The 25,505-nt window shown below is 46.4% G+C and overlaps 1 protein-coding gene across 4 annotated transcripts in view; it reads left to right on the forward strand.

Annotated features, from left to right (window-relative positions):
• Positions 1-25,505, forward strand: part of GLCE (glucuronic acid epimerase) — a 55,889-nt gene that overhangs the window by 24,344 nt on the left and 6,040 nt on the right. For 2 of the 4 annotated variants that reach the window (XM_082198509.1, XM_082198512.1), the window contains 2 exons: positions 21,616-22,226; positions 24,665-24,910. In XM_082198509.1, coding sequence (XP_082054635.1) covers positions 21,629-22,226; positions 24,665-24,910 — 844 coding nt within the window. In that variant the 5' untranslated portion in view covers positions 21,616-21,628. Of the gene's footprint in view, positions 1-10,803; positions 10,901-11,912; positions 12,083-21,615; positions 22,227-24,664; positions 24,911-25,505 lie in introns of those variants that run through there. The other 2 variants (XM_082198511.1, XM_082198510.1) reach the window with 2 other exon arrangements.

Raw genomic sequence — 25,505 nt, forward strand, 5'->3', positions numbered from 1 at the left:
TCCGGAGGTCCGTTCTTAACCTGAAACTGTTCTTAACCTGAAGCACCACTTTAGCTAATGGGGCCTCCTGCTGCTGCCATGCTGCGGAGCACGAGTTCTGTTCTCATCCTGAAGCAAAGTTCTTAACCCGAGATACTATTTCTGGGTTAGCGGAGTCTGTAACCTGAAGCGTATGTAACCCGAGGTACCACTGTATATCAAGGGCTTTCACATGGAAGAGGGAACAAGCTTGTTTTCTCCTACTCTGGAGGGTAGGACTCAAACCATTGGCTTCCAAGATTTCAACGAAACATCAGGAAGAACTTTCTGACAGTAAGAGCTGTTTGTCAGTGGAACAAGCTCCTTTGGGAGGTTGTGGACTTTCCTTCACTGCATGTTTTTAAGCAGAGGCTGGATGGCCACCTGTCCTGGGTGCTTTAGTTGAGATTCCTGCATTGCAAGGGGTTGGGCTAGATGACCCTATATGATCCTGTGTTTTCAGAGTACCACGCCCTCCATCCTTGATGTTGCATCCAAGTGCTCAGAAATGGGTCTCTTTGCCTCTTGGGTGCCTTCATGTTGCAGCTGCTACAGTCAGCCAGAGGCTTCTCATGGCGTGGGGTGCCATTCAGAGACTTCTGTGTCAAATGGGGCTTAGGAAACAAGCAGCAGTTGATGTGCCAGCTTGCAGCTTGTCATTAGAATTGCCACTGGAGGGAAGGTTATCAAATGACGTTTCTTCTGCCCCCAGATGGGTGGTGAAGAATCTTCACTGGATGTTTTTAGTTCTAGTTGCATTTCAGTGGTTAATCCACACTTTCCCGTGCACTGTGAAATCCATGCTTTGCTTAGGCTTGTGTGCAAGGGGTGTATAAATCCCTTCCGATTGGCTCCAAAGCCCGGAACGTCCTGTGGGTGGGTTGGCTGGGTTGGCACTTGACCTGTTTGATCCCATTTTGGAGTTCCGAGATTCCAATCTTGGTGTCCCAATTAAAAATAGATTTATTGGAAGAACCTATTAGCATTGGTGGCATCAGTTTCTAAATAAGCTCGCCCACCTGTCACGAGAGCCGAGCAGACTGGTAACTGGGGAGTTGGCCTGGATAGGGAGGCTGTTTCACCAGGGAAAGCTGTGCTTTGAGTCGGGTAGCCAAGGGGTGGAAGAAGAAGAAGAGGAGGAGGAGGAGTTTGGATTTGATATCCCGCTTTATCACTACCCAAAGTTGTCTCAAAGCGGCTAACATTCTCCTTTCCCTTCCTCCCCCACAACAAACACTCTGTGAGGTGAGTGGGGCTGAGAGACTTCAGAGAAGTGTGACTGGCCCAAGGTTACCCAGCAGCTGCATGTGAAGGAGCGGAAACGCGAACCCGGTTCACCAGATTACGAGTCCACCCCTCTTAACCACTACACCACACTGGCACTCTGGACTAGGAGTCCGGCACAATCCTCCTTAAAAGGGAAGGATTTCACAAAGATAGGAATATAGGAAGCTTCCTTATTCCAAATCATGCCAGTGATTCATCAGATCTGTCTTATACCCGTGGTTCCCATGTGAGCAGTACTGACCCACAGGGATCACCCAGAGAGGCATGAAAAAGCAAGTGGGTAGCAGGGGGGCTCTGGAGGTGTGACCCTCTTAGTGCATTGTTCACTTTTTTACAATTGACCAAGCTAGAGCCTAGAGCGAAACACCTCCCTTGCTTCATATTTTAAGTTTCAGTGCTGTTGGCAATTTCCAAGCTACAGTATCTCCTCTGGTCACATTTGTTTCCATTCACAATTCTGAGTTTGTTGCAATTCACAGCGAGGTCACAAGATAGGGTAGTGGAGGAAGAACTAATTGAGCTACAAAATGACATTGAGCTGAAGCCAAGGTTTAAGAGTTTTGGTTGCAGAAAGGAAATTTCTGAATGCTATCCCGCACTATGGTCGGCGGTTAAGAAGCTCCTTGTTGCATTTCCAACATCGTATTTGATGAAATGTGGTTTTCATGTGGTCATCCGACTTCTCTTCAAGCAAAGAAATCAGCTGCCAATTACTAAACATGGTGATTTAAGACTCCTGCTAAGTTACTTTAAACCAGACATAGGGAAACCTTTATCACTTCAACAAGCCAATCCTGGACATTAAGAATTTACTGAATTAGTTACTAAATGTGGTATCTAATATTCTTGCTAAATAACTGTCAGACTTGGAAATGCTGGTATCTCTTGATCAAGTTCATCAGTTTTGTTGAATTAAGTAAACCAAATACTTTCAACTGGATTTTAAATAAATGTGCAATTAATTGTTACTGTTCTGAATGGTATTGTGTTATTATCTTCTTAATGGGTTGTGCCAAACACTATTATGAATGATGTTTTTATAGCGAAGGGCAGGAGCTGTTTATGGAACCAAGGGTGACGGGGTTGCCATTAACAGTTTGGGAACCACTGGTCTACACTAAAGGACAGCGGCTTTTCAAGATTTTGGGCAGGAAGCAGTCTGAACAAGCACAGGCCAAGGAGTTAGCTGTGTGCCAAGAGGAAGTGTGCTGTATGGGGCAAAAGCAATTGGCAGTTGTCAACCTCACCAGCCCTATAAATTTAAACCAGTATCATACCACTCTAAACAGCCATGGCTTCCCCCTATATAGGATCCTGGGAACTGTAGTTTGGTAAAGATGATGAGAGTTGTTGTGAAGCCCCTGTTCCCCTCACAAGAGTGACAATTCCCAGAGTGGTTTAACAATCAGTCCTTTTCCCCAGAAAACTCTTGAGAACTGTAGCTGTGGGAAGGGGGAATAGTGCCCTGCTAACAACTCTCAGCATAAGATGGTCCAGAGAATTGCAAAGATGAGGCTCATATCCGTGAGCTCAGCTTCTGTTTCCAGCAACCCCTCACTCTTCTTCTCACTTTCCTCTTCCTACATTGTGGAATTCCTGCTTCTCTCCCTGCCACACTCTTAAAAAACTGTTGTTTCTTTTCCAGGCTTGCAGATCGACTCTTTGCAAACGGCTTAGAACACATCGCTCATTTTCTTTCCTTCGGCATAAAAAACAAGTCTAAGCAAGACCGTTCCAACATGTGTGCCTGGAAATTTCCACAGAGACTAACTCGTTGTCTTGCCTCATGGCTTTGGCTCAGCAGTTTCCCTGGGAAGGTGGGAGCCTATCTGGATTTGCAGGGGCAGCGTCCAGGCTGACGCTCCTCCTGCAGTTCTTCTGGAAACTGCCACGCCGCTATATTTCTGGGCCCTGCTATAGGAACGAGAGAGATTCTTAACACAAAGACCCTGAAAAGAGCAGTATTTGAATTGGGGTGGAGAATCCTGTCTTGGTAATGTAAGACAGTGCTGCTTCTCTGGGATGAATGGAAGCTCTTGCCGTTAGTCAGAGACTCGAAGTCCTGTGCATTATCAGCCCAGATAATGGGGGCACCTAATAGTTCAGGCTGCCAATCAGAAAGTCGAATCCCCGCGATGGGGTGAGCTCCCATTGCTCGGTCCCTGCTCCTGCCAACCTAGCAGTTCGAAAGCACACCAGTGCAAGTAGATAAATAGGTACCGCTCTGGCGGGAAGGTAAACGGTGTTTCCGTGCGCTGTTCTGGTTTGCCAGAAGTGGCTTAGTCATGCTGGCCACATGACCCAGAAGCTGTACGCCGGCTCCCTCGGCCAATAAAGCGAGATGAGCGCCGCAACCCCAGAGTCGGTCACGACTAGGCCTAATGGTCAGGGGTCCCTTTACCTTTAATAGTTCAGGCGCTTATAAGAATGGAGGCCCTGCTGTAATGCTGTATAATTTCAAAGGAAACCAAATATAGCTGATCCTATTAGGAAAGACCAAACATTTGCTATGATGGTGGTCCAATATGGAAAGACCAAAGGTTCGCCCACACATAGCTATGGCGGTGATGGTTCCTAAAACCAAGGGGAGAGGAGGGAGGGAGAACCAACTGATGAAAAGCTCCCTTGGCTGGAGGCTATTATTAACTTTCTGCATAGCAGCCTTTTCCAGGTTCGTTGTCACTTGTCGGAAGGCAGGAGACATTTTGAAAGCAACTCTGCTAATATTAACTCCCCAACCCCAATATCGTTTCAAGGCTGGCTCTTCAAAGTAGTTCCCCCCCCCCCGGTACATTATGAAATGAAAATATTTATGTATTTATGCTTTCTGAGTTGTCAGCAACTCTCTCCATGCAGTTCTTTTCTTTTCTTTTTCTTTTTACAATCAGCATTTTTCTCTTTTGGAAAGGTCATCCAGGCCAGCATATTTATTCACACTTCCCTGAGGACTTGAAACTTATCTGCCCCGTTTTGGAAAACCTAGCTTGTTTTGCTGGACCAAGTAAAGCTCAAGCCAAATCCTGCATCTTCCATAGGAGTTGCCATTGACTCCCAAGTGCAAGCAGGTAGTGGTGTTCAGCATTTCATTTATTTATTTATACATACATAGCATATTTATTTGTACCGCGCCCTTTCTGGGATAGAATCACAGATGGCCTAAAAATACTTTTAAAAATTAAAATAAAGCAGCTGCACAAATAACCATAGTTAAAAACATACAGATGCCATTGAACAATCTCATAGCAGCAGCAGCAGCAGCAACAGAAGAAACTATACTGGAACTGCCGACGTTCTGTTTGGTAGACAGGAGCTGGCTTCTCTCTCTCTTAGGAACATAAGGTGAGGTTGGCTGCTAGAACAGACCAATGGCAGATCTAGTCCAGCATCCTGTTCTCAGAGGCCAACCAGATGCCCCAATGGGAAACCCACAAGCAGGACCTGAGTGCAAGGGCCGTCTCCTCTCCTGTGCTTTCCAGCAATTAGCATTCAGAAGCATTGCTGTCTCCAACTGTGGAGGCAGAGCAGAGCCATTGTGGCTAGCAGCAGCCTTTGATAGCCGTCTCCTCTGGGAATTTGCCCAATCCTCTTTTAAAGCCGTCAAAATTGGTGGCCATTGCTGCCTCCTGCAGGAGTGAGTTCCATAGTTTAACTGTGGGTTGCATGATGAAGTCCTTTCTTTTATCCTTTCTGAATCTTCAGCTTCACTGGATGTCTCTGAGTTCTGGTGTTATTTGGGGGTGGGGGAACCTTGCCTTTATCCACTTTCTCCATGCCGTGCATAATTTTACAAACTTCTGCCGTGTCTCCTCTTCTCAAACTAACAGGTCCCATTTGCTGTAACCTTCATCCCTTGGATCATTTAGGTCGCCCTTTTCTGAACTTCCTTCTCCTTCTTCATGCCTCCTGCCACAGAGATCTGCCTGCGGCTCTGTGGTTTGAGCCTCGCCCACAACAATCTGAGCTCCAAAGGGCTTGTTCTCAGCAAGTGGTTAAACTTTAAACTGCTAAATTTTAATGCTCCCAGATTCTTTTCAGCTGCACAGAGGAGTTGTTCCTGCAAAGTCTGGGTGTGTCAGCGGGCTGGAGCTCAGCTTACTCCAAGTTCGGTGCACCTAGTCATGGTTGTGCTAATGTGGAGTTCATGACTAAATCCTCCTTTTAACCAGTTGGCAGTTGATCAAGACTCCTCTCTCTCTGTGTGTGTGTATGTGTGTGCCTGTGTCCCAACCCTTGCTTCATTTCAAAGTTATTCCTGGAAGTAGTCCTTCGGCGTTTGCATAACTCCATGTGTGTCGCTCATGGGCATATTTGCTAAATGGCAAGGCAAGTCTCTTTACTAACTTTCTTAGCTGGAGGAGTTTTAATTAAAAAGCTGCACACAGTGATGGATATGGTGCATGCACGATGGATAAAGTCTTGTATAATTTCTGAGAAGTTTTCGGGCTCTCCTGCCAACAGGCGCATTTATAATTTCCCTCTTTCTTTCTTTCATATTTATGTGATCAAGATTACGGATGGAGACGTCGCGTTGTCTGTTCCAGCACATATTTTTGCATGCATTTTTGTTAGGCTAATGATGCTCTTACGGGGGACTATAGGCTTGTATATAGAGCGGTCGTTAGGCATTGGTTTCTGACGCGCTTGCAATCCCCTCCAAGCTTGCAAATCGATGAGTACTAAATACAGTGCAACACTTTGCCTCCTCCAGGGGAAAAGGGCAGCAGGCTTGGAAGTGATCAGGTTAGCTCTTTTTCTTTTTTGCCAGTAAGCAGTGGTAGTCAGGAGCAGGGTGCCAGTTGTTCTGGGAAGAGGCGTTGTACTGTGAGCAAGTGTGTTGGCACAAGTTCTCGAGTTCTTCCTCCTCTCTGCATCATTTAATATAGATAACCCACAAGACGAATAAAACTACCTTCTTTCGTTGACAGGAAATCTACCTTAGCTTGGCACTGATCTTGGCGGATGCAGGTGGGTGGGATGTGCTGTGTAATAGGGAGGGGCACGTCTGGATTTTGCTTTTTCTCCACCATTTTGCCGGTCCTAAGTTCAGTTCTCCATACTGCCCCATCAGTTTGCATTAAAAAAAACTCACAAAAATTCATCAGTCAGTGCCAATTTTCCCGAGTAAAATTTCCCTATCAACATTTCAGTACAGGTTATCCTAATAATTGTTTTACATGCAGTTTTGCCTAATATTCACATTGTTGCAAAGCAATTTCCACCCAAACATTTTTGCATGTTATTTTCACTAATATTTGCATCCCCCCCCCAGTTTATTTGCATCTTTGAACTATATTGAATAAAAATTGAAAGTGTGAATTCTGAAAGATGACTGTGTTTAGGTTTGCATAGTATTTCAGAAAATGTGAATGCACACTGAGTCTGGGTTTTTTCCCTCCCATCCCTACTATGTAACAGAAGCATTCAGTAACAAATAGCACTCAATCTCTTTCAACTGGAGTTCCTGCAGGTGCCAGAGATGCTGGAGAAGGGCCATACAGTAGCACAGAGCACCTGCTTTGCATGCAGAATGTCCCCAGTGTCTCCAGGTAGGGCTGGGAGAGCCCTTGCCTAAGACTCTGGAGAGCTGCTGCCGGTCAGTGTAGACAGTACTGACTGAGCTAGATGGACTAGTGGCCTGACTCAGTAAAAAACAGCTTCCTGCGTTCTACATTAACCTCGGCACCTTAACCTACGTGAACTCTTGCCTACTGTATCATTTATGGAATTTCTGTACAGTGGTACCTCGGGTTACATGCACTTCAGGTTACAGACTCCGCTAACCCAGAAATAGTGCTTCAGGTTAAGAACTTTGCTTCAGGATGAGAACAGAAATCGTGCTCCGGCGGCACGGTGGCAGCAGGAGCCCCCATTAGCTAAAGTGGTGCTTCAGGTTAGGAACTGTTTCAGGTTAAGAAAGGACCTCCGGAACGAATTAAGTACTTAACCCGAGGTACCACTGTACTCACCCTTCAACAGTGTGTGAATTTTTGTAAAATGCCCCAGAAACAAATGATCATGATTTTATTGCAATGATTTAAAATGGTTAGAAGGTTGGGAAGGCACTCATACCAAAAAATTATGGTAGATGCCCATACCTTTCTCCACCCTTGAGGTGTCTGGATACTCAGTGGTCATCCAGGAGTAACTGAATGCCTACCATCTGTTTCAGCACCTTGCCCTAAAAAGAGGATATTGGGATCCTCTCAAAATCTTCTGGGTCTGGTCTAGAGATGGATCTTTCAAGGCATGGCCTCCCAGCGCCCCCTGCTTCAAGGTACCTGGAACCACACCATCCCTCCCATTTTAGCAGAGACTCCTGGACCAGATCTTATCCCGCTCCATCCCTGCCCAGCGCAATAAAGCAAGCCACGATTTACAATGTTCTTTATATTGGCTGTAAATATGTATTTAGAATTCTTAAACAGCTACAGTATTTAAAAAGATCTGTGGGCTGTGCTGCCTGGCAAAGAGAGACAGCTCTTGGATGCTCTGCCTTATTACTAATTTCTGGATGTATTGGCCTATAACGGATAGTGGTAATTATTTGCAAGTTCCAGCGGTATGAATTATAGCAGCTCTTTTTATTAAAATGACACTTCAGTCATGAAAAATAATCATTCCATTGCTGGTGGAAAATTGGGAACGCTTTTAATTGTTCCCGAAACCTCTGCGATTACTGCAGAAGCAAATCTCACCGTAATGTAAAAATCAATAAAAATAATGCAATTTGTATCTGAGCGGAGTGCTTTAAGAATTCTTGATGCGCAGAGCACTTACACATGATCTAGCAGCCACGGGGCTCTGAATTAAGTGAAATCCATGGGCTTTGGAGGAAAGGGGGACCTGAAATGTATCAATTCTTACAGCAGTTATCTTTCTCATACCTCTTCTCTCCCCCCCCCCGCCAAAAAAATTTTTTGTAAAAAAACCTCCCAGTGTGCAAACAGTGTAAAGAAGTCTGCAGAAAGAGATAATTAAATGCATTGGCATGAAACCGTGGATTATTTTTCTTTTAAAAGATTGGCTTGCTTAGGCTTCGTAACTCTTCCTTCTCCAAAATCCTCGCGGCGGGTAACAGTGCCTAAAATAAGGTTTTAAAACATCAGATTTGAAAATTAACCAGACCGTAATAACAAATTGACCGGGTGGTGTTAGCTCACCCGCTAAAAGTATTTTGGAGAGGATATTACAAATGCTTCTCCTACAGTATATTCTCAGGGATGCTTACAGCCCTGTAATGTAGCCCAACATTATCCCCATCCTTCTGGGTGGCAGGAGGATACACTTGGGAGGCAATCCCTGTTCAAATGACCACTCCTTCCCTCTAACCCGTATTGGGTGGGACACAAGATTGCCCCCATCAGTGCAATGTCAGAAAGTGTATAGCTGCTTGTGTGTAGTGCCTCCCCGCTTTCTGAAATTGTACCAAATGTGCAGGTGTTGTGAGTGGGCCTGAAAGGTGCTGCCTTGCTTCCTTCTCTCCCCCCCCCCTTCAAAGACTACATGCAAGCAGTCCTTGGCTGCATCAATGGCAGTCTAGTGTCCAGATCAAGGGAAGTAATGGTTTCACTCTATTCCATCTTGGTCGGACTACATCTGGAATGCCGTGTTCAGTTTTGCGTTCCACAGTTTATTGACAAGCTGGAATGTGTGCAGAGAAGGCTGACCAAAAGGGTCTGGGGTCTGGAAGGCAAGCCTTTCTGACAGTAAGACCTGTTCCCTTGGAAGGTGGTGGATTCCTCTCCATTGGCGGTTTCTAAACAGAGATTGGCTGGTTATCTATCAGGGCTTCTTTAGTTGTGATTCCTGCATTGCAGGGGGTTGGATTAGATTGACCTTTCTGGACCCTTCTACTCAACAATCCTATGATTCTGTGCTTTGCCTCCTGGGCCACTCACAGGCTGGTGCTGGCAAAGGGATCTGATTGTGATTTTATTGGTATAGCACACAGGTGATTTCAGGAAGTATCCAGCAAAGTACAACCGTACCTTGGTTCTCAAATGTAATCCATTCCGGAAGTCAATTCGACTTCTGAAACGTTCGAAAACCAAGGTGTGGCTTCTGATTGGCTGCAGGAGCTTCCTGCTCTCAAACAGAATCCTTGTTGGACGTTCAGCTTCTGAAAAACGTTCAAAAACCAGAACACTTACCTCTGGGTTTTCGGCATTTGAGAACCAAGGTCCTACTGTACCTCTCTTAGCACAAACATTTCTGTTTATGTAGTGGAACTGCCTCTCCTCTCCCTGTGTGCCCTTCCTCAGATTTGTTGGTGGGACAACCCAGCACAGATTTTGAGGTTGCAGCAAGAGAGAGAAGGGGGCATTCCTTTGTGCTAACAGAACTACTTCTGTGCGATCCTGCCCTTCTTAATCTCCACTTTATTATTTTATTACTTAATGCATTGATATCCCACCACGGTCTCCAAGGAGCTCAAGGCTGTGTGCATGGTTCTCCCCCTCCTCATTTAATCCCCATGACACCCCTGTGAGGTAGGTCGACTGAGAGGCAGTGAATGACCCAGGGTCACCAGGTGAGCTTTATGGCCAAGGGGGGATTTGAACCTTCGTCTCTCCCTGGTCTTGGTCCAGCCCTCTAATCGCTACAACACAGTGGCTCTCACGCTTGCACAGCTGTGGGTGGGGAGGTACTGTGCCTTGGTGGCAGAGTACAGGATTTGTACAGAGAATGTTCCAGGCAAAATTGTCTACATTGCTAGCAGGGGAAGACTTTGCTCAAGACCCTGGGAGAGAGCCGATCCTGTTCTGACTCAGGAGGGATTTGCATACGAAAGGTCTGTAGCCTTCTCCACAGCATCTCCAGGTAGACCTGCCAAAGCCCCTTTTCTGAAGCCCTGAAGAGCAGCCACCACTCAGTGTAGACCATCGCTAGGCAAACTAAGGCCTGGGGGCCGGATTTGGCCCAATTGCCTTCTAAATCCGGGCCGCGGACAGTCTGAGAATCAGTGTGTTTTTATATGAGTAGAATGTGTGCTTTTATTTAAAATGCATCTCTGGGTTATTTGTGGAGCATGGGAATTCGTTCATTTTTTTCTCCAAAATATAGTCCGGCCCCCACAAGGTCTGAGGGACAGTGAACCGGCCCCCTCTGAAAAAGTTTGCTGATCCCTGGTGTAGACAGTACTGAGCTAGGTGAACAGAGGTTCAGTAGAAGGCAGCTTCATCTGAATGTCATTTTTCAGTGGATTTCAGAGCAGCCCTTAATGCTGGAGGTTTGCAGGACCAGCTGCTCTTCAAGGAGTTTGTCTCCCCATCTCTCTCCAATGGCAAAGGAGATTCCCACAATGGAGGTGACTCCACCCTGTAGTTTACTCATTCTTAGGAGGCTTCTGTAACCTCAGGCACAGGGGGCTGGTTATTGATTGCTTTTGATGCCTGTATCTCTCCCCCCCAACTCAAATGCAGCACGACGTGCTGCAGTATCACAGCTGAGCATCTTCTGAGCAGCCTGTAAACAAGCCTTTTGTTTCCAGAGATTTCCAGGCAACGTCAAGGTTAAGATATGGAGCTGCTAAGTAACTCCCACACATTCGATAAATGCCACCTGTGATATTCCTGGAGGCAGGCTGGAACCTCCGGTAATGTATTCATTCCCCTTCCTTTCTGTTTAAGTGACAGCTGTCATTGCAGGGTGTGTGTGCCCATCCCAAGCAATCCCATTCGTTGAGGTTACCTGAGGCCATTATGCTGATCCCCCCCCCCCCCAGCGGCTGGCTGTTGCTCCTTGAGTCATTCTTGGTGCTTTGGCAGCTGCTGCAGAGAGAACGTGGTGGCCATATTGTTTGCAAGAGAGTAGATCTGCACAGAGGTGTTTAGAGCATGGGGTGAACTTAACCAGAATGTAAGAAGAGCCCTGCTGGGTCAGGCCAGTAGCCCATCTAGTCCAGCATCATACTGGCCAACCAGATGCCCCAATGGGAAGCCCACAAGCAGGATTCGAGCACAAGAGCCCTCTCCCCTCCTTTTGGTTTCCAACAACTGGTATTTAGGGGCGTTGCTGCCTCCCACCTGTGGAGGCAGAGCATAGCCATCCTGGCTAGTAGCTATTGATTGCCTTCTCCCCCCTGAATTCACCCAATCCTCTTTTAGAGCCATCTAGGTTGGTGGCCACTGTGTGAGTGAGTTTCATTGTTTAACTCTATACAGTGGTACCTCAGGTTACATATGTTTAGGTTACATATGCTTCAGGTTACAGACTCCGCTAACCCAGAAATAGTACCTCGGGTTAAGAACTTTGTTTCAGGATGAGAACAGAAATCGTGCAGCGGTGGCAGCGGGAGGCCCCATTAGCTAAAGTGGTGCTTCAGGTTAAGAACAGTTTCAGGTTAAGAACGGACCTCCAGAACGAATTAAGTTCTTAACCTGAGGTACCACTGTACTACGTGAAGGGCTTTCTCTTTTTTGATCTGTCCTGAATCTTCAAACATTCAGCTTCATTGGATATCCACAAGTTCCAGCGTTATGAGAGGAGAAAATCTTTTCTCTATCCACATTCTCTGTGCAGTGCACATTTTTAATAAATTTCTTGCATGTTGCCTCTTGCCCTTTTCTCATGCAAACAGTCCCCAACGCTGCAACCTTTCTTCACAGGGAAGTTGCTCCACCCCCTTGATCGTGTTGGCTGCCCTTTCCTGAACCTTTTCCAACTCTACAATATCCTTTTTGAGGTGTGGTGAAAGGAATTTCTCCCATCAGCTGTTTAGATAAACCTGGAATGAAGCCAGCCTTGCCGCTTGCTGAAGAGGAACCTACATCAATGTGTAATGCCCTCGAGATGTTTTGATTTACCATTCCTGTCACCCAAGCTGCCCCACGGCTTGGGGGGCTTGCATCTGAGCTCCCTCAATGGGCCATTTTGGCAGGCGAATGGAACACCTTACACAGTCACATGGTGTCATGGTGACGCCCCCTTGGGTTCTACCTTGAAAGGCAGGTGGCATGGTATACATTGAAGAAAGCACAGAATAAGCTTTATAAATAGCAATAATAGGTGCAGCTTTGCACCCCTTGGAGGGCAGTTAATGAGGTTTACCAAGGCGGCTGTTTGGGGACTTGCGCCTGGTCTATAAATAGGGGTGCAGCGAAGCTGACGAAACAGCGCTAAAGTCTTTCATCTGTTGCGGAGACTTCCTTCATCAATCTCCGAAGCAACAATGTGGTGCTTTGCTGGCTTCAAGGGGGCCTCGTAGTGCATTTGCAAGCAGCTGGCAGAGTTTGGGGTTCTTGTTTGTGCCATTAGCAAAACGGGGTGGGGGGCTTAATAGTCTAATCCATCTGGAGAGCAAGTAGATTTATTAGGCTCCACACTAAATGGGCTCATAATTACGACAGCCATTTCCGTTCACTCCCATTTCCCCACCCCACCCCACCCCAGTACACGAACCAACATGGTTCAGAATCTCACAGCAAGGAGAAAATTGCACATAATTTGCAATTTTGACAAGGATTAGAACCTCCAGCCACTTTTTATATGATTTGGCATTTTTTTTTTAATGACACATACAACAGAACCATCATTTTCAAGACAGCCCTGGCAAATCTGGAACCATATTTGCTAACCAGATAACACTGATACAGTATTCTTTACTTGAACTTTGTTCTTTTAACCCATGTGCAACTGTACTCATTCTGTGTGCTTATAGTTTTGTTTTTCATCTTTTAATTTTCACCTGTTGTTATCCCTGTCCTCTTCTGTTTTCTATACGTTATAAAACGAAATAAGAAAAACTTACAAACATAAATAAATAAATCTCACAGCATGTTAGATAGGCAGCGACTGAGTTCAAAGAAAGGAGTCTCCCATTTGTCTGAATACTTTGTGGCTCTGTCTGCACAGAGGTCCAGTGTTTTGAGTTGGGCACCTCCGTTTTGCACTTTGTGTTTCTCAAGGTGAGTGGATTCTAGCTGTGGTGGTTTGGAATTGTTCACGTTCAGTTTTAGCAATAGCTCAAACCACCCCTTGAGATCTAGACGCTGGGAAAAGAGCATTTCAATAGCATTGCAGATTTTTTATATTTTTTTTAAGATGCCTCAGACCGGAGTTGGCAACATTTCACTGGCCCTGAATTTATACACCTCGGGCCTAATGTCTTTTGGAGTGCGATCTTAGTGCAGTGTTAATGTGTCCCATGCTGGCTCTGTGTGTGTGAATGAATGAATGGGCTTGAAATGGGCGTTCGGCAGAGTGCTTTGACAGAGCAGGTGGAGGTTTGCCAGAGGAGCAAAATGGGTCTACCTGGGAGGAGGGAATTTTTCGCTGTGGAACAGGGTTAGGCAGTTTTGCATCTTACGCAGGCACTCCGTTCCCAGGGTTCTGCATATATGTAAAAATTAGTATAATCAAACCGCTCCTGGGAAGCATCTCTCGCCTTCTGGAGCCAGCCACTGAGTGGGCCTTGCCCCCCCCCCAAGCAAGGCAGAGAGTTTAAAAGCTCCCTTTTTCTTTCTTTTTTTGCACTGGGTAGCCCTGGCACAAAAATAGCTTTTAAGCTTTCTGCCTCGCTTGCATTTAACTTGCAGAATTTCAGCCAGCCTTCCACCACATGTGGTTGAAAGTGCGCAAGTTAAATGCATGTTAGAGGCGATCGTACTGTACTCTGTTTCTGGCAAAGCAGTCTCAGTTCAGTCTTAGATCTATGGTTCCATTTGCCAATCTTCTGCCCTCCAGATGTTTAGGACTACAACTCCTAGCAGCGCCAGCATCAACGAAGTGTGTTGGCTGGGGCGGGGGAGCTGATAAGAGTTGCAGCCAAAACATCTGGAGGGCACCAGGTTGGGAAAGTGGCATGTTCCAGTTCAGTTTTCTGAGGTTAGTCCTTCCACACTGAGTGCCAGGTACAGCAGCCCTGGTCACATTTCTCTTCCTGCAGCCCCTTCTGTGCCCATCAGTCCATCCCCACAGCTTGTGAAAAGAGACCAGATGAGTTGCTCTTCTTGGGTTTCCTAGCCTTTAGCAGAGGCAGCCATGAGGTTTAGAGAAAGCAAAGATTTTTCTGACAAATCAGCATATGACTTTAGGAAGCTGTGTGTATGGCTAGGTCACCAACAACTAAGTCTGGGTACATAGCAAAAAAACAACAACACAACCCCTCATGCACACCAAAGGAAGAAACCTGAATAAATGTCTTGCCTGCTGCTTGTTGATAACTTGTGATGTAGGGACTCAGTATTGAAATTCACAATGATTTCTATTAAGGGAAAAAATTCAATATTTGGTAGAGATCTGCTGATGTTTCACTTTTAAATTAGGTGCTCGAAGGGACCTCTTGCTAACGACTGCGTTGGATTGCCATCACAAAATTGCAGAACCATTCCTGGGCACTCTGTCATTCTGCTAAACAACTTATGGGTGTTTCTTTCAAATGCTACACAGATGGAATATGGCTAACAGCCGTAATTAAATAGTAAATCTGTTCTAAAGAGTCAGCCAGCACAGAAAGCCCCTACGTAGATTCAATTATCGTAACACTGTTCATTTGTATTTGTATGGTATTATAACTTTTTTTCTTCCTCCACTGCACAAAGAAAATCAGTGCATTGTTTAAAATTCTGCTCTGGGTCTTTATCAAGTCAAGATGCATTTAAAATGCTAGCTGCAGAAAGATTAAAAGGCAGATTAATTGTAAATAAGCCATTAATTAGGCATTTGCATTCAAATCAGCGTTTTTTCCTTTCCAGAGAGAAACAGCTGAACACTATTTGGATATTTTAATGCCCCAGGAGTTCATGCGAAATCATTACATAATCTTGCCTCCTGTCTCAAGCTCTGGGCAAAGCTGCCCCAAGATGCTTTGGTACCTGAGGAGGACCCCAAAATAGTGCTCCCCTCCCTACCAGGGAAGAAGGAGGCAGGGAAGAGCTACATCAGGAACAAGGGGACAGAAAAATCTGCTGCTGGGGGCGTTGGTCTCACCTTGCCTCATGGTTGGGTTGGTCCCTGCCCTAGGGCACTGCTTCCAGTTAGTGTGAACCAGGCGTGGGGAATGCTTGGCCTGCCTGATGCTGCTGAATTACAATTGTGGCCAGGGATGATGTGTTTTGTAATACAGCAACCCCCAGGAAGCCAAAGATTTCCCACCCCTGGTATAGACAGTTCTACTGAGTTAGCATTTCTTTATTGCATTTATATCCCAGCATTTCCTCCAAGGAGCTCAAGGGTGGTGTACAAGGTTCCCCCACTTCTCATTTAATCCCCACAACAACCCTGTGAGGTTGGTTGAGATAGCAGTGACCAACCTGAGAGCTTCGTGGCTAGGTGGGGATTTGAACCCTGATCTCCCAAGTCCTGGTGCAACACTCTAATCATGATGTTGCATTGGCTCTCTACGTGTGAAAACACACACACACACACACACACACACACACACACACACACGGGGAAAAGGACAGGGAGGGAAGAGGAAAAATGCAAACTCAGACACCAATTCTTAAACAGCTATTCTTACAATGACCAGCTGGCACAGTTCATGGGTAGGAGGTGCCTGATGGAGCTGGGCTTTCGGCAGAGCTGATGGAAGGAGCCCTGCATTGTGGTGCTTCCACAATAACTTGGGAGCATTTCTGTGTGCTGGGGTAAAATGAGTCTCTTTCTGTACTCGGTTGTGGGGTGTGTTTTTTTAAAAAAGCATCCATGCATGTGCTAGTTGCTTGGCGAATCCCTTAATACTCAGGCTTGCTAAGAGCAGTGCAGATAGTGGGAGGATGAGGAAGGAAATGCTGCTTTGGACGGACCCTCCAAGTGCCAATCTCCCGTTCCTGGGGCTTATAAAAACACTGCTTCTGCATGTATCTCTCCTTTGCCAAGCCCCGGGCTTGGTGGCCTCTGTGTTCATTTCAGAGCCAGATTAGACTGGCCCAGATTCTTGAGAGTAAACAAGGGCCTTATCTAGGTGTAGCAGAAATCCCTGATCTTTGCATTTAAAGGCTGTTCCCCCCTCCTCCTTGCATCCAAAAGAACATTGTGGTGAGGCGCCTGCAGAAACATGGACTCATTTGGCTGTTCATTTTGGAAACATGCTTTATTTTAAGCCTTAAGAAGCTGCTCTGGTGTTTTGCACCACCTGAATTGCCTCCAGTGGATCACTGATAGGTAAATAAGTGGAATGGAATCTTTTTGCCCGATCCATATAGCCCACTGTGATCTGTAGGGGAGCAGAAGAGCTTTACAAGGCAGGGAGCATCTAACATTCATTCTACTCACAGTAGGCCTATTGAAGTTAACAGACCTAAGTTAGGAGTGTGACCCCGTCAGCATGTAACACCTCTGCTCAGAGATCTGCACTGGTTACCTGTTTGCTACCCAGCCATGTTCAGGGTGTTACTATTAGTATACAGAGTCCTTAACTTGGAGCCAAGATCTCCTTACCCCAGATAGGCTCACTTGACCACTCTGATATAGGGAACTGTCACTGTTCTGGGTATCTCATAATATTGGTTCCGCATTTGTAAGAAACCAATTTTGTTATTGTGACAGCTCAAAGACCTTGGAACTCCCTGCTTGTTGACATCAAGTGTCTTCATTGCACTCTTTCAGGAAAAACAAGTCTGCAAGTTGATTTTGCAAATGGAGGCTCTGGTTCGGCTATAACCAGGCACATCACCCAAAGGCGAGTATCTCTATTTCTAAGTTAATTTCTGGTAAATTCAGCATAAAAATCCCCAGAACCCTTGCACAGCTTTTGCTGACCAAACACCTTTGCCTACGATTCTGGCATGGCTGTGACACACACACAACCCGGTGATGAACTCATAAATTCAGCTCCCTCGCTCTCTGTCTCTGATATATGCTAAGGAGGGCAATTGCCTACTTCTTTGAAGTGCTAATGTAATTCTGACAGTGGCCACACATTGTACAAGCTGTTCACCATCTCATTTGCCATTAAGGATGCAGGTGAATGAGCCTTAAAAAAAAAAGGGAAAAAGCAGGGTGAATTGTCACCGGCGTGGGATGGTGGCAATAAGCCTGCCGATGTTGGATCTGGATCTAGATGAGAGCAGAAAGCCAGCTGCAACAGTGAAACACAGAGGTGTGGTAGGGGCTCCTCTCCCTCCCTGTGCCCTGTGCCCCTGCGTTGTAGCAGCCTTGTACCTGCAGAATGTTGGTCCATTGACTAGTGTCTCCTACTCTGAAGGGCAGCACCTGTCCTGCATTTCAGACAGGAAGTCTCTCCCAGCTGCACCTTGAGATGATGGAAGCTGAACCTGGGGACCTTGTGTATGCAGCTACCCAGTGATGACCCTTCCTGCCAAAGGAGTCCTAGTTCTTCTCCTCCTTGTTGTTCATTTATATAGGACCGTCCATGCACATTACTCTGTACACAATTAGAATAAGGCATTCTATCCTAAAGGGCATGCAGTCTGCATAAGAACCTAAGATGAGCCTGCTGGATCAGGCCAATGGCCCATCTAGGCCAGCATCCTGTTCTCGCAGGGGCCAACCAGAGGCCTCAATGGGAAGTCTGCAAGCCCTCTCCCCTCCTGCGGTTTCCAGCGACTGGCATTCAAAAGCATTTATGGCTCCAACTGTGGAGGCAGAATGTAGCCATCAATAGCCCCCTCTTCCATTTGTATAACCCTCTTTTAAAGCCATCTAGCTTGGTGGCCATCACTGCCTCCTGTGGGAGTGAGTTCCATAGGTTAGCTACGTGCTGTGTGAAGATGGGCTTTCTTGTTTATCTGTCTCGAACAGGGGTCAGCAACCTTTTTCAGCCATGGGCCGGTCCACTGTCCCTCAGACCATGTGGTGGGCCAGACTATTTTTAAATTTTTTTTTTTAGATAAAAATGAAGTCCTATGCCCCACAAATAACCCAGAGATGCATTTTAAATAAAAGCACACATTCTACTCATGTAAAAACATGCTGATTCCTGGACCGTCCGTGAGCCGGATTGAGAAGGTGGTTGGGCCGCATCCAGCCCCTGGTCTCAAACCTTCCAACATTCAGCTTCAGTGGATGGGTCCACCGAGTTCTATGTCTAAACCAGTTGATCTTGAGTTCCAGGGAAATGCACTGGCCACAGAACCGTAGAGATGGAAGGGACCATGAGGGTCATCTAGCCCAACCCCCTGCAATGCATAAATCTTTCCCCCCAACGTGGGGCTCAAACCCACAGCCCTGAGATTAAGAGTCTTATGCTTTATCAACTGAGCTAACCATGCTGTCAATGCATTCTGAGGTTTTTTTTTCTTCTTGATTAAAGGCTGCTGATGCCTGGAACGTATTAGGATAGCCTTGCCTGGCTGATGGGAATTATGGTCCAAAACATATGGAGGGTGCCAGTTTGGGGAAGCCTGCTCAGAACCCTTCCAGGCTCCTCCAGGAAACCTAGAAGTCATATTTCTTACTCCTTGAGTGTCTGAATTTTTTTTTATAGGTGAGCATACAGTCACATGAATGTGGAAGCACATCCATTGCCCTTATATATTATAAATTAAAAGAGATGACTCTGAAAGTGCTATTCTGATGCCTGTCTCTCTGAGTGCTTTTCCTGTTCCTTCAGTTCTTCATCTGTGTTTTCACTGCAAGGGTCTTAACTTATTTAGGGGTGGAGCGAAGCCAGTGGAGAAACAGTGGGCTGTTTGTTGCCTGCGTGTAGCTGTTTCCTGCAAACAGAATAGTTAAAGAGGATCTGTTCTTCCTTCTCCTCCTTTGAGCGCCACACCACACACTTCCAAACAAGAAGATTTCTCATCTCTCATCGGCAGCCATCACAGCTGGATGCTGGAAAACAAACAAAATCCCTGAAGCCCGGGCCTCTAAGTGGGATAAGTAACAAAAACAACAACCCAAGCAGTCTTCAATATTTTAAAAGCAAGCCCTAGGAAAAAAGAGCAGGGTGGGAGACAGAGTGAGAGGGAGAACAGGCCAGCTCTAAAGGAGAAATCATGAGGGAATCAACTTAGGGAAGCTTTGTCAAAGTTTTTTCTGCTTCCCATCTCGCTTTTTTTTTATCTTCTCATGTGAGCAACAAGGTTATAGAGAATTGCACTCAAGGCAAGATGTGTAGGCACATAACGATACATAGAAATCTGGCAGTGTTATCTCCTATAATGTAGCTCATGTAACTAAATTCAAAATGTGTTTTATATTTTCTTTTCCTTCTCTGGAGGTGGGATGAGAGACAGCAGCAAATTTTTTGAGTGTTTTTAGTTTTGCAGAAAATGTTTTTATTCTTGTTGGTATTTCCGTAAGAGTGAAATTGGTGGTTTTTTTTTGTTTAAAGAATTAGATATACCCCGTATTCTTCAACAATATGGGATGTTTTCCTTGTTAAGTGTGAAACAGCCGGGTGGGAGCCAACACAGTGTGGAATTGTGAAATGAATGAAGGATAAACAAATGTCCCATCAACTTGAGACTGGCGAGATGTTACCTCTCTGATGGGGGCAGGTATATATCCACTGATGTCATAGCCCGAACTTCTCTTCCTTTGAGGTGAAAGGATAGCATGTAGATGGTTGCTTTCATCACTTTCTGTCTTGGGTAGCAGGTGGTATCAAATCCGCCTCAGTGTCCTAGCTGGGACAGTGTAGAGTAGTGGTTAGAACCCAAAGTGGGTGGTACTGCCCCCTGGCCCTGGCAGGCAATGGGTTAAGGGGGCAGTAAGACGCAAGGGGATGGCAGTGGGGCTCTGGAGGTGTATATGACTATCAGGCTTTGTAAAGCCGGTATCACTGGAACAAGTTCATCAGTTTTGTTGAATTGATTATACTAAGCAATTTTAATTGGGTTTTGAATAAATGTGCAATTAACTCTTACTATTTTGAATCTGATTGTTACTGTCTTCCTTAGTGGGCTGTGCAAACTGCTATTATAAATAATGCCTTTTACGGGGGAAGGGAGGGGGCACTATGGAACCAAGAGGGCAGTGGCCTGAAAACGTTTGCGAACCTCTGCCCTTGTTGGACTAGGAACTGGAAGACCAGGGTTCAGATCTCTGCATAGCCATGAAGCTATGACCTTGGGCCAAGCAAACCATCTCAGCCTAAAACCTATCTCGCAGGGTTGTTGTGAGCATAAAATAGGGAGAATAATCTATCAACTGCTTTGGGGGGGGGCAGGGGTGTGAGGTGGGATGTAAATGTACGTAATAGATAAAGCTCAGATTAGCAAGCAAGCAAGTGTAGGGCACACTGTTAGTGTGGTGAGCAAGATCCCAGCATAGAGGGCCGCTAGTCTAAGACCCACTGTGTGCTTGAAATGGGTCAGGTATTTCTTGCTGTGCTTTAGCAATGTGTGGACCAGCCCTAGAGGTCAAGAGCCTCTGATGAGAGTTTATCTTGCCCCTTCTATGTGCTCTGGATATCATCTTGCTCTGTGTGGGAATGGAAGCAACTCTGGGTCTTTCCAGGACAGCTGTGAGGCAGACACACACACAGCAAATTATGCAATGGTTAGCTTGCCTGAAGCAGTGCATTTTCTTCCAACACCTCCTTCGTCACCCTTTCCAAAATAGCTTGCCAAGTTGCGTCCCAAGTACATATTTTATAGCTTGTGTTGAGTTGAAGATGTCCAATTGAACCTTAAGTACCTATTTAAGTCACTGAGACAGGCCAAATGAAGGGTCAAGTGGGGAGATGTAGTTGTCGGCATGGCAGAGCTCAAACAGGGCTCCATCCAAGGGGCTTTGGTTCCTTTCCCAATTCAAGGCCACCAGCACAAGAGTCCCTCTTGACCTGCCCAGCACCCTTGGTGTGAATTGGCAAAAGCGCAAGCCAGCTAAGTTCCACCCCTCCCCCCAGATGACTGTGAAAACTAAAGGCTGGAGAAACTATTTTCATTGCGGGAATAGCATTAAGGACAATGGCTTTTCTGTCTAAGCAGCCTTCTCGTTTGCCAAAGAGAGGGAGCTTTTCTGGGCATGCTAGCGTTTGGTTCAGCCGGTTACGGTGTGTATTGGTGCTTTTCAGATTCCCTGTGCTTGAGGAACCTTTTCTGCCTTGATGCACCTGCCATCTTTGTTAGCCATGGAACATCTGTGCATTTTTCTTCCAGGTGTCCAGTTCCCCACTGGCAAGTCCTCCGAATGTTGAAAGTTGTTGAAAACACCAAAAGTGTTGAACTTTTGTGGGAAATCTAACCCCAAAATAGTAGGTTTTAAGCTGTTTCCGCTGCTTTTTCCATCATGTTGCCATACACCCGGGTTTCCCCTGACATTTTGCCGGTTCGACAAAATTCCCCCCAACGCCATTTTTAAACCCCAAAACCAGGACATGTCAGGAGTTATGCGTCAGGAAAACTGAAAACAGGCAAGCCTATCGGAATGAAACCTCTGGCCCTTCTTTGTTTGTTTCAGGTATGGTGTGAATATGCGCTGCTTGGCGACCCGGGTCAACTATAAGACTTTGATCGTCATCTGCGTTCTGTTCACCCTGGTCACGGTCCTGCTGTGGAATAGATGCTCCAGCAACAGGGCAGCCCCACCCTTCCTGCGTAGCCCTAGCAGTGCCTTCCGAGCGGACGGACTGGAGAAGCGAGTGGCCGCTTCGGAGAGCAACAAGGATGTGAACGGCCCGGCCAAGCAGCAGCAGCAGCAGCAGCAGCAGAGCGAAGAGGCCTCCCCGCAAGAGCAGCAGAAGGCGCCCCCTGTGGTCGGGGGCTTCCACGGGAACAAGGCGCTGGGGCTGAAATACGAGGAGATCGACTGCCTGATCAACGATGAGCACACCATCAAAGGCAGGAGGGAAGGGAACGAGGTCTTCCTGCCTTTCTCCTGGGTGGAGAAGTACTTTGAGGTCTACGGGAAGGTCGCCCAGTACGATGGGTATGACAGGTTCGAGTTCTCCCACAGCTACTCCAAAGTGTACGCGCAGAGGGCACCTTACCACCCGGATGGCGTCTTCATGTCTTTTGAGGGCTACAATGTGGAGGTCCGGGACAGAGTGAAGTGCATCAGTGGCGTCGAAGGTGGGTCTTTCGTTGCTCTTCTTCTTTGCAGGGGAGGAAGGGGAGCTTGTGGCCCTATAGATACTGCAATTTCCATCATTCTTGATGGTTGACTCGGCTGGCTGGGGCTTTTGGGATATACTCCACAGTTACTACATATCTGTGAGTAGTAGAACCTGACATTTCAGGACATGATTCAACTTGGCCACGGAATTCACATGATTCCGTTTGTGTGCTTTCGGGTTGCTTTTCTGAAAACAAGCAAACAAAACAGATAATATCTATCTTTTCTATTACCTACAAGCATTCCTAGACGATAAAGCCTATCTTGCATTTTAGTAAACTATTTTAAATCATTTTCCAAATCTGTTGCCTTTGGGGGGAATGTCCTTTTCAATGTAGCCTGTTATCTGTCCTGCTTATTATTATGAATCTCCTTTTGCTTACATGTCTCAAGGCAATTTGCAGACATATCTTGGGGACCTGGGAAGCTGCCTTATACTGAGCCCAGACCATTGGTGCATTTAGCTCAGTACGGCCTACACTGACTGGCAGCAGCTCTCCAGAGTTTAAGGGTTCTATTTCCGCCCCACTTGGAAATGCCATCAAGAACTGAACATGGGGTTTTCTTCAGGCAAAGCAGATGCTCCTATTGCTAAGCTAGGGTTCGTACCAGTATCATAAAATGATATTGGAAACAGGTTTAAAAACTACACAGAATGAACACCTGATCTTAAAAAGCTTGTTGAATCAAAAGGTTTTCAATTCCCGCCCCCGCCCCCCGGAAATTAGAGATAGGGTGTGCCTGTTATATCTCATTAAGTGTACAGTGGTACCTCAGGTTAAGTACTTAATTCGTTCCGGAGGTCCATTCTTAACCTGAAACTGTTCTTAACCTGAAGCACCACTTTAGCTAATGGGGCCTCCTGCTGCTGCCGTGCCACCGGAACACCATTTCTGTTCTCATCCTGAAGCAAAGTTCTTAACCCGAGGTACTATTTCTGGGTTAGCGGAGTCTGTAACCTGAAGCGTATGTAACCCGAGGTACCACTGTATAGCAAATAGATAGGATTTTACACTGGAAACCTCTTAGAAGCCAGCTACTAGAAGTAGTATATAGTTTTTTTATTATCACTATTAATGTATATAGCCATAAATAACTAAAGAGCAACCGTTTCTAAAAAAATATATATTCCTGGCCTGGTTGCCTGCAGGAGATTTCTTATTCACCCCAGGCGACTACTTGCAAGCCTAGTCTGGTGGGATCACTTCTTCAGCGGAGAGCCTCTCCTGTCAAGTAGATTGCAAGGCAGTGAAGGAGTTCATTTTAGGTTTCCTCCTGTCTCATTCCCACAATGTCATTGTGTTGTCTGGTGTCCTGTGACCTGGAGAATTTAATCATGTCATCTTTCTAAATTAACAGCTGCAAGCGAAGCTTTTATAGCAGGCGTAGGGCTGGTGCCTCTCTCCCGGATCCCGAGGCCTGCGCCTCTCGCAGAGACCCCTCTTCATTAATAAGCAAAGCATCTTTTAGCATTTGAGATATTACATAGCGCTCTTTAAATAGTTCCCCTGGCGCTTTTGCCCTTCAGGCAAACACATCCATCAAGTGACTATCACAGACACTTATCGGCATTATGAAGTGCGGATGATACGTGGAAATGCATTTTCTTTAATTTTGTTTCGGTAATCTTTCTGTCACGCTCGGTTTGAGGCATAACCACTCTCCGAGCTAGACACTGCTGTGTTAAGGGGAGAAGCCGTTGTTAGGCCTAAGCCTGCAAGAGGGTCCAGCTGGTGGGGCTGACAGTGGGTGACACTAGATCTGCCTCGAGGGGAAAGGCCTTCGTACCTCTGCGGTAGACCCACCTGCTCTGCATGCAGAAGGTCCCAGGTTCAGTCCCTGGCAGCAACTCCAGGTGGGGCTGGGGAGAGCCTCTCGCCTGAAATCCTGGAGTGCTGCTGCTGGTCAGTGTAGACAATACTAAGCTGGATGAACTAGTACGGAACTGCCCAATTCTTAGGTGCAGTTCTATATTCATTTGTGGATCGTGGAAAGCATGGCTCTGAATTAAGCTTTTAGTAGGGTGAGGGGCACTGGGGATTAGAGCTGGGCGATATATTGGTAAATTGTCTGCAACCGGTATAGCGTTCAGATCGTGATGTATTCCCAGCTCAGATTGCCTGCAGACAGCCAAAGGCACAGGCAGGCAGATGGAGGAAGAAGCAGCCGAGATACATTCCAGAACATTGTGATAGACCAGCATACCGTAGTATTTAGCTGCTGATATATCACAATGTTGAAAACCAGATATCGCTGGCCCTGCTGGGGATGAGCTTATGGAGCCAAGGGGGCGGTGGCCTGAAAAACATTGGGAGCCATGGGGTTAGTCTGACCCCACAGGGCTCTTCTGCTGTGCTCACATTCCTATGCTGTGTCTTCTGCCCCCGTCTCACAGGCGTGCCACTCTCGACGCAGTGGGGGCCACAGGGCTACTTCTACCCCATCCAGATTGCCCAATATGGGCTCAGCCACTACAGCAAGAACCTGACCGAGAAGCCTCCTCACGTGGAGGTGTATGAGATGGCCGAGGAGAAGGACCAAAACAGCCACACTGCAGACTGGACGGTACCCAAAGGCAGCTCTGTCACGACGGTGCTGGACAAGTCCAGGTTCACAAACGTCAAGCAATTTGTTGTCCCAGGTGGGTCAGTTCAAAGGGAGACGGTAGGTCTGGCCGGATCCTGCAAGGCTTTCCTTACATTCCCATGACATAGGGTGTGGCTTTATATAAACACACACATTAACTTCTCCATGATTCCATTTCTTTTCATGCTGAAAGGTGTGTGCGGGGGGAAACATTCCCCCACCCGCCCAGAAAATTAATGATTATATGCAACATTTCTTCTCTTTCCCCCACACCCAGAAAATTAATGATTATATGCAACATTTCTTCTCTTTCTCCCACACCCCCCCCCAATTTGCTTTGTATGAAGACAGCCTCATTAATAGGGGCATAATGTATTTTCCCCAACTAATCAATAGCCATTAGAATTAATGAGTCCATTACTTTAAAAGGCAACGAAGTAATTTTAGTCAGCGCCTTAGGCTGGGGTCTCTAAGGCGAAAGCAGTAAAAGTCTCCCTTCCGTTTGTAGTCAGTGGAGCATCCAGGAAGGCTGGATCTCTAAGGTGTGCTCCTCTCCCGCTTCATCAGCCGCGGAGTAATCCTTGGGCTTCTCAGAGGCCAGTGTGGGAGCAGGATGCTGGACTTGGGGGTGGGTGGAGCTTTGATCCAGC

Source organism: Podarcis vaucheri (genome assembly GCF_965113315.1).
Source record: "Podarcis vaucheri genome assembly, chromosome: 14".
Taxonomy (NCBI): Eukaryota; Metazoa; Chordata; class Lepidosauria; order Squamata; family Lacertidae; genus Podarcis; species Podarcis vaucheri.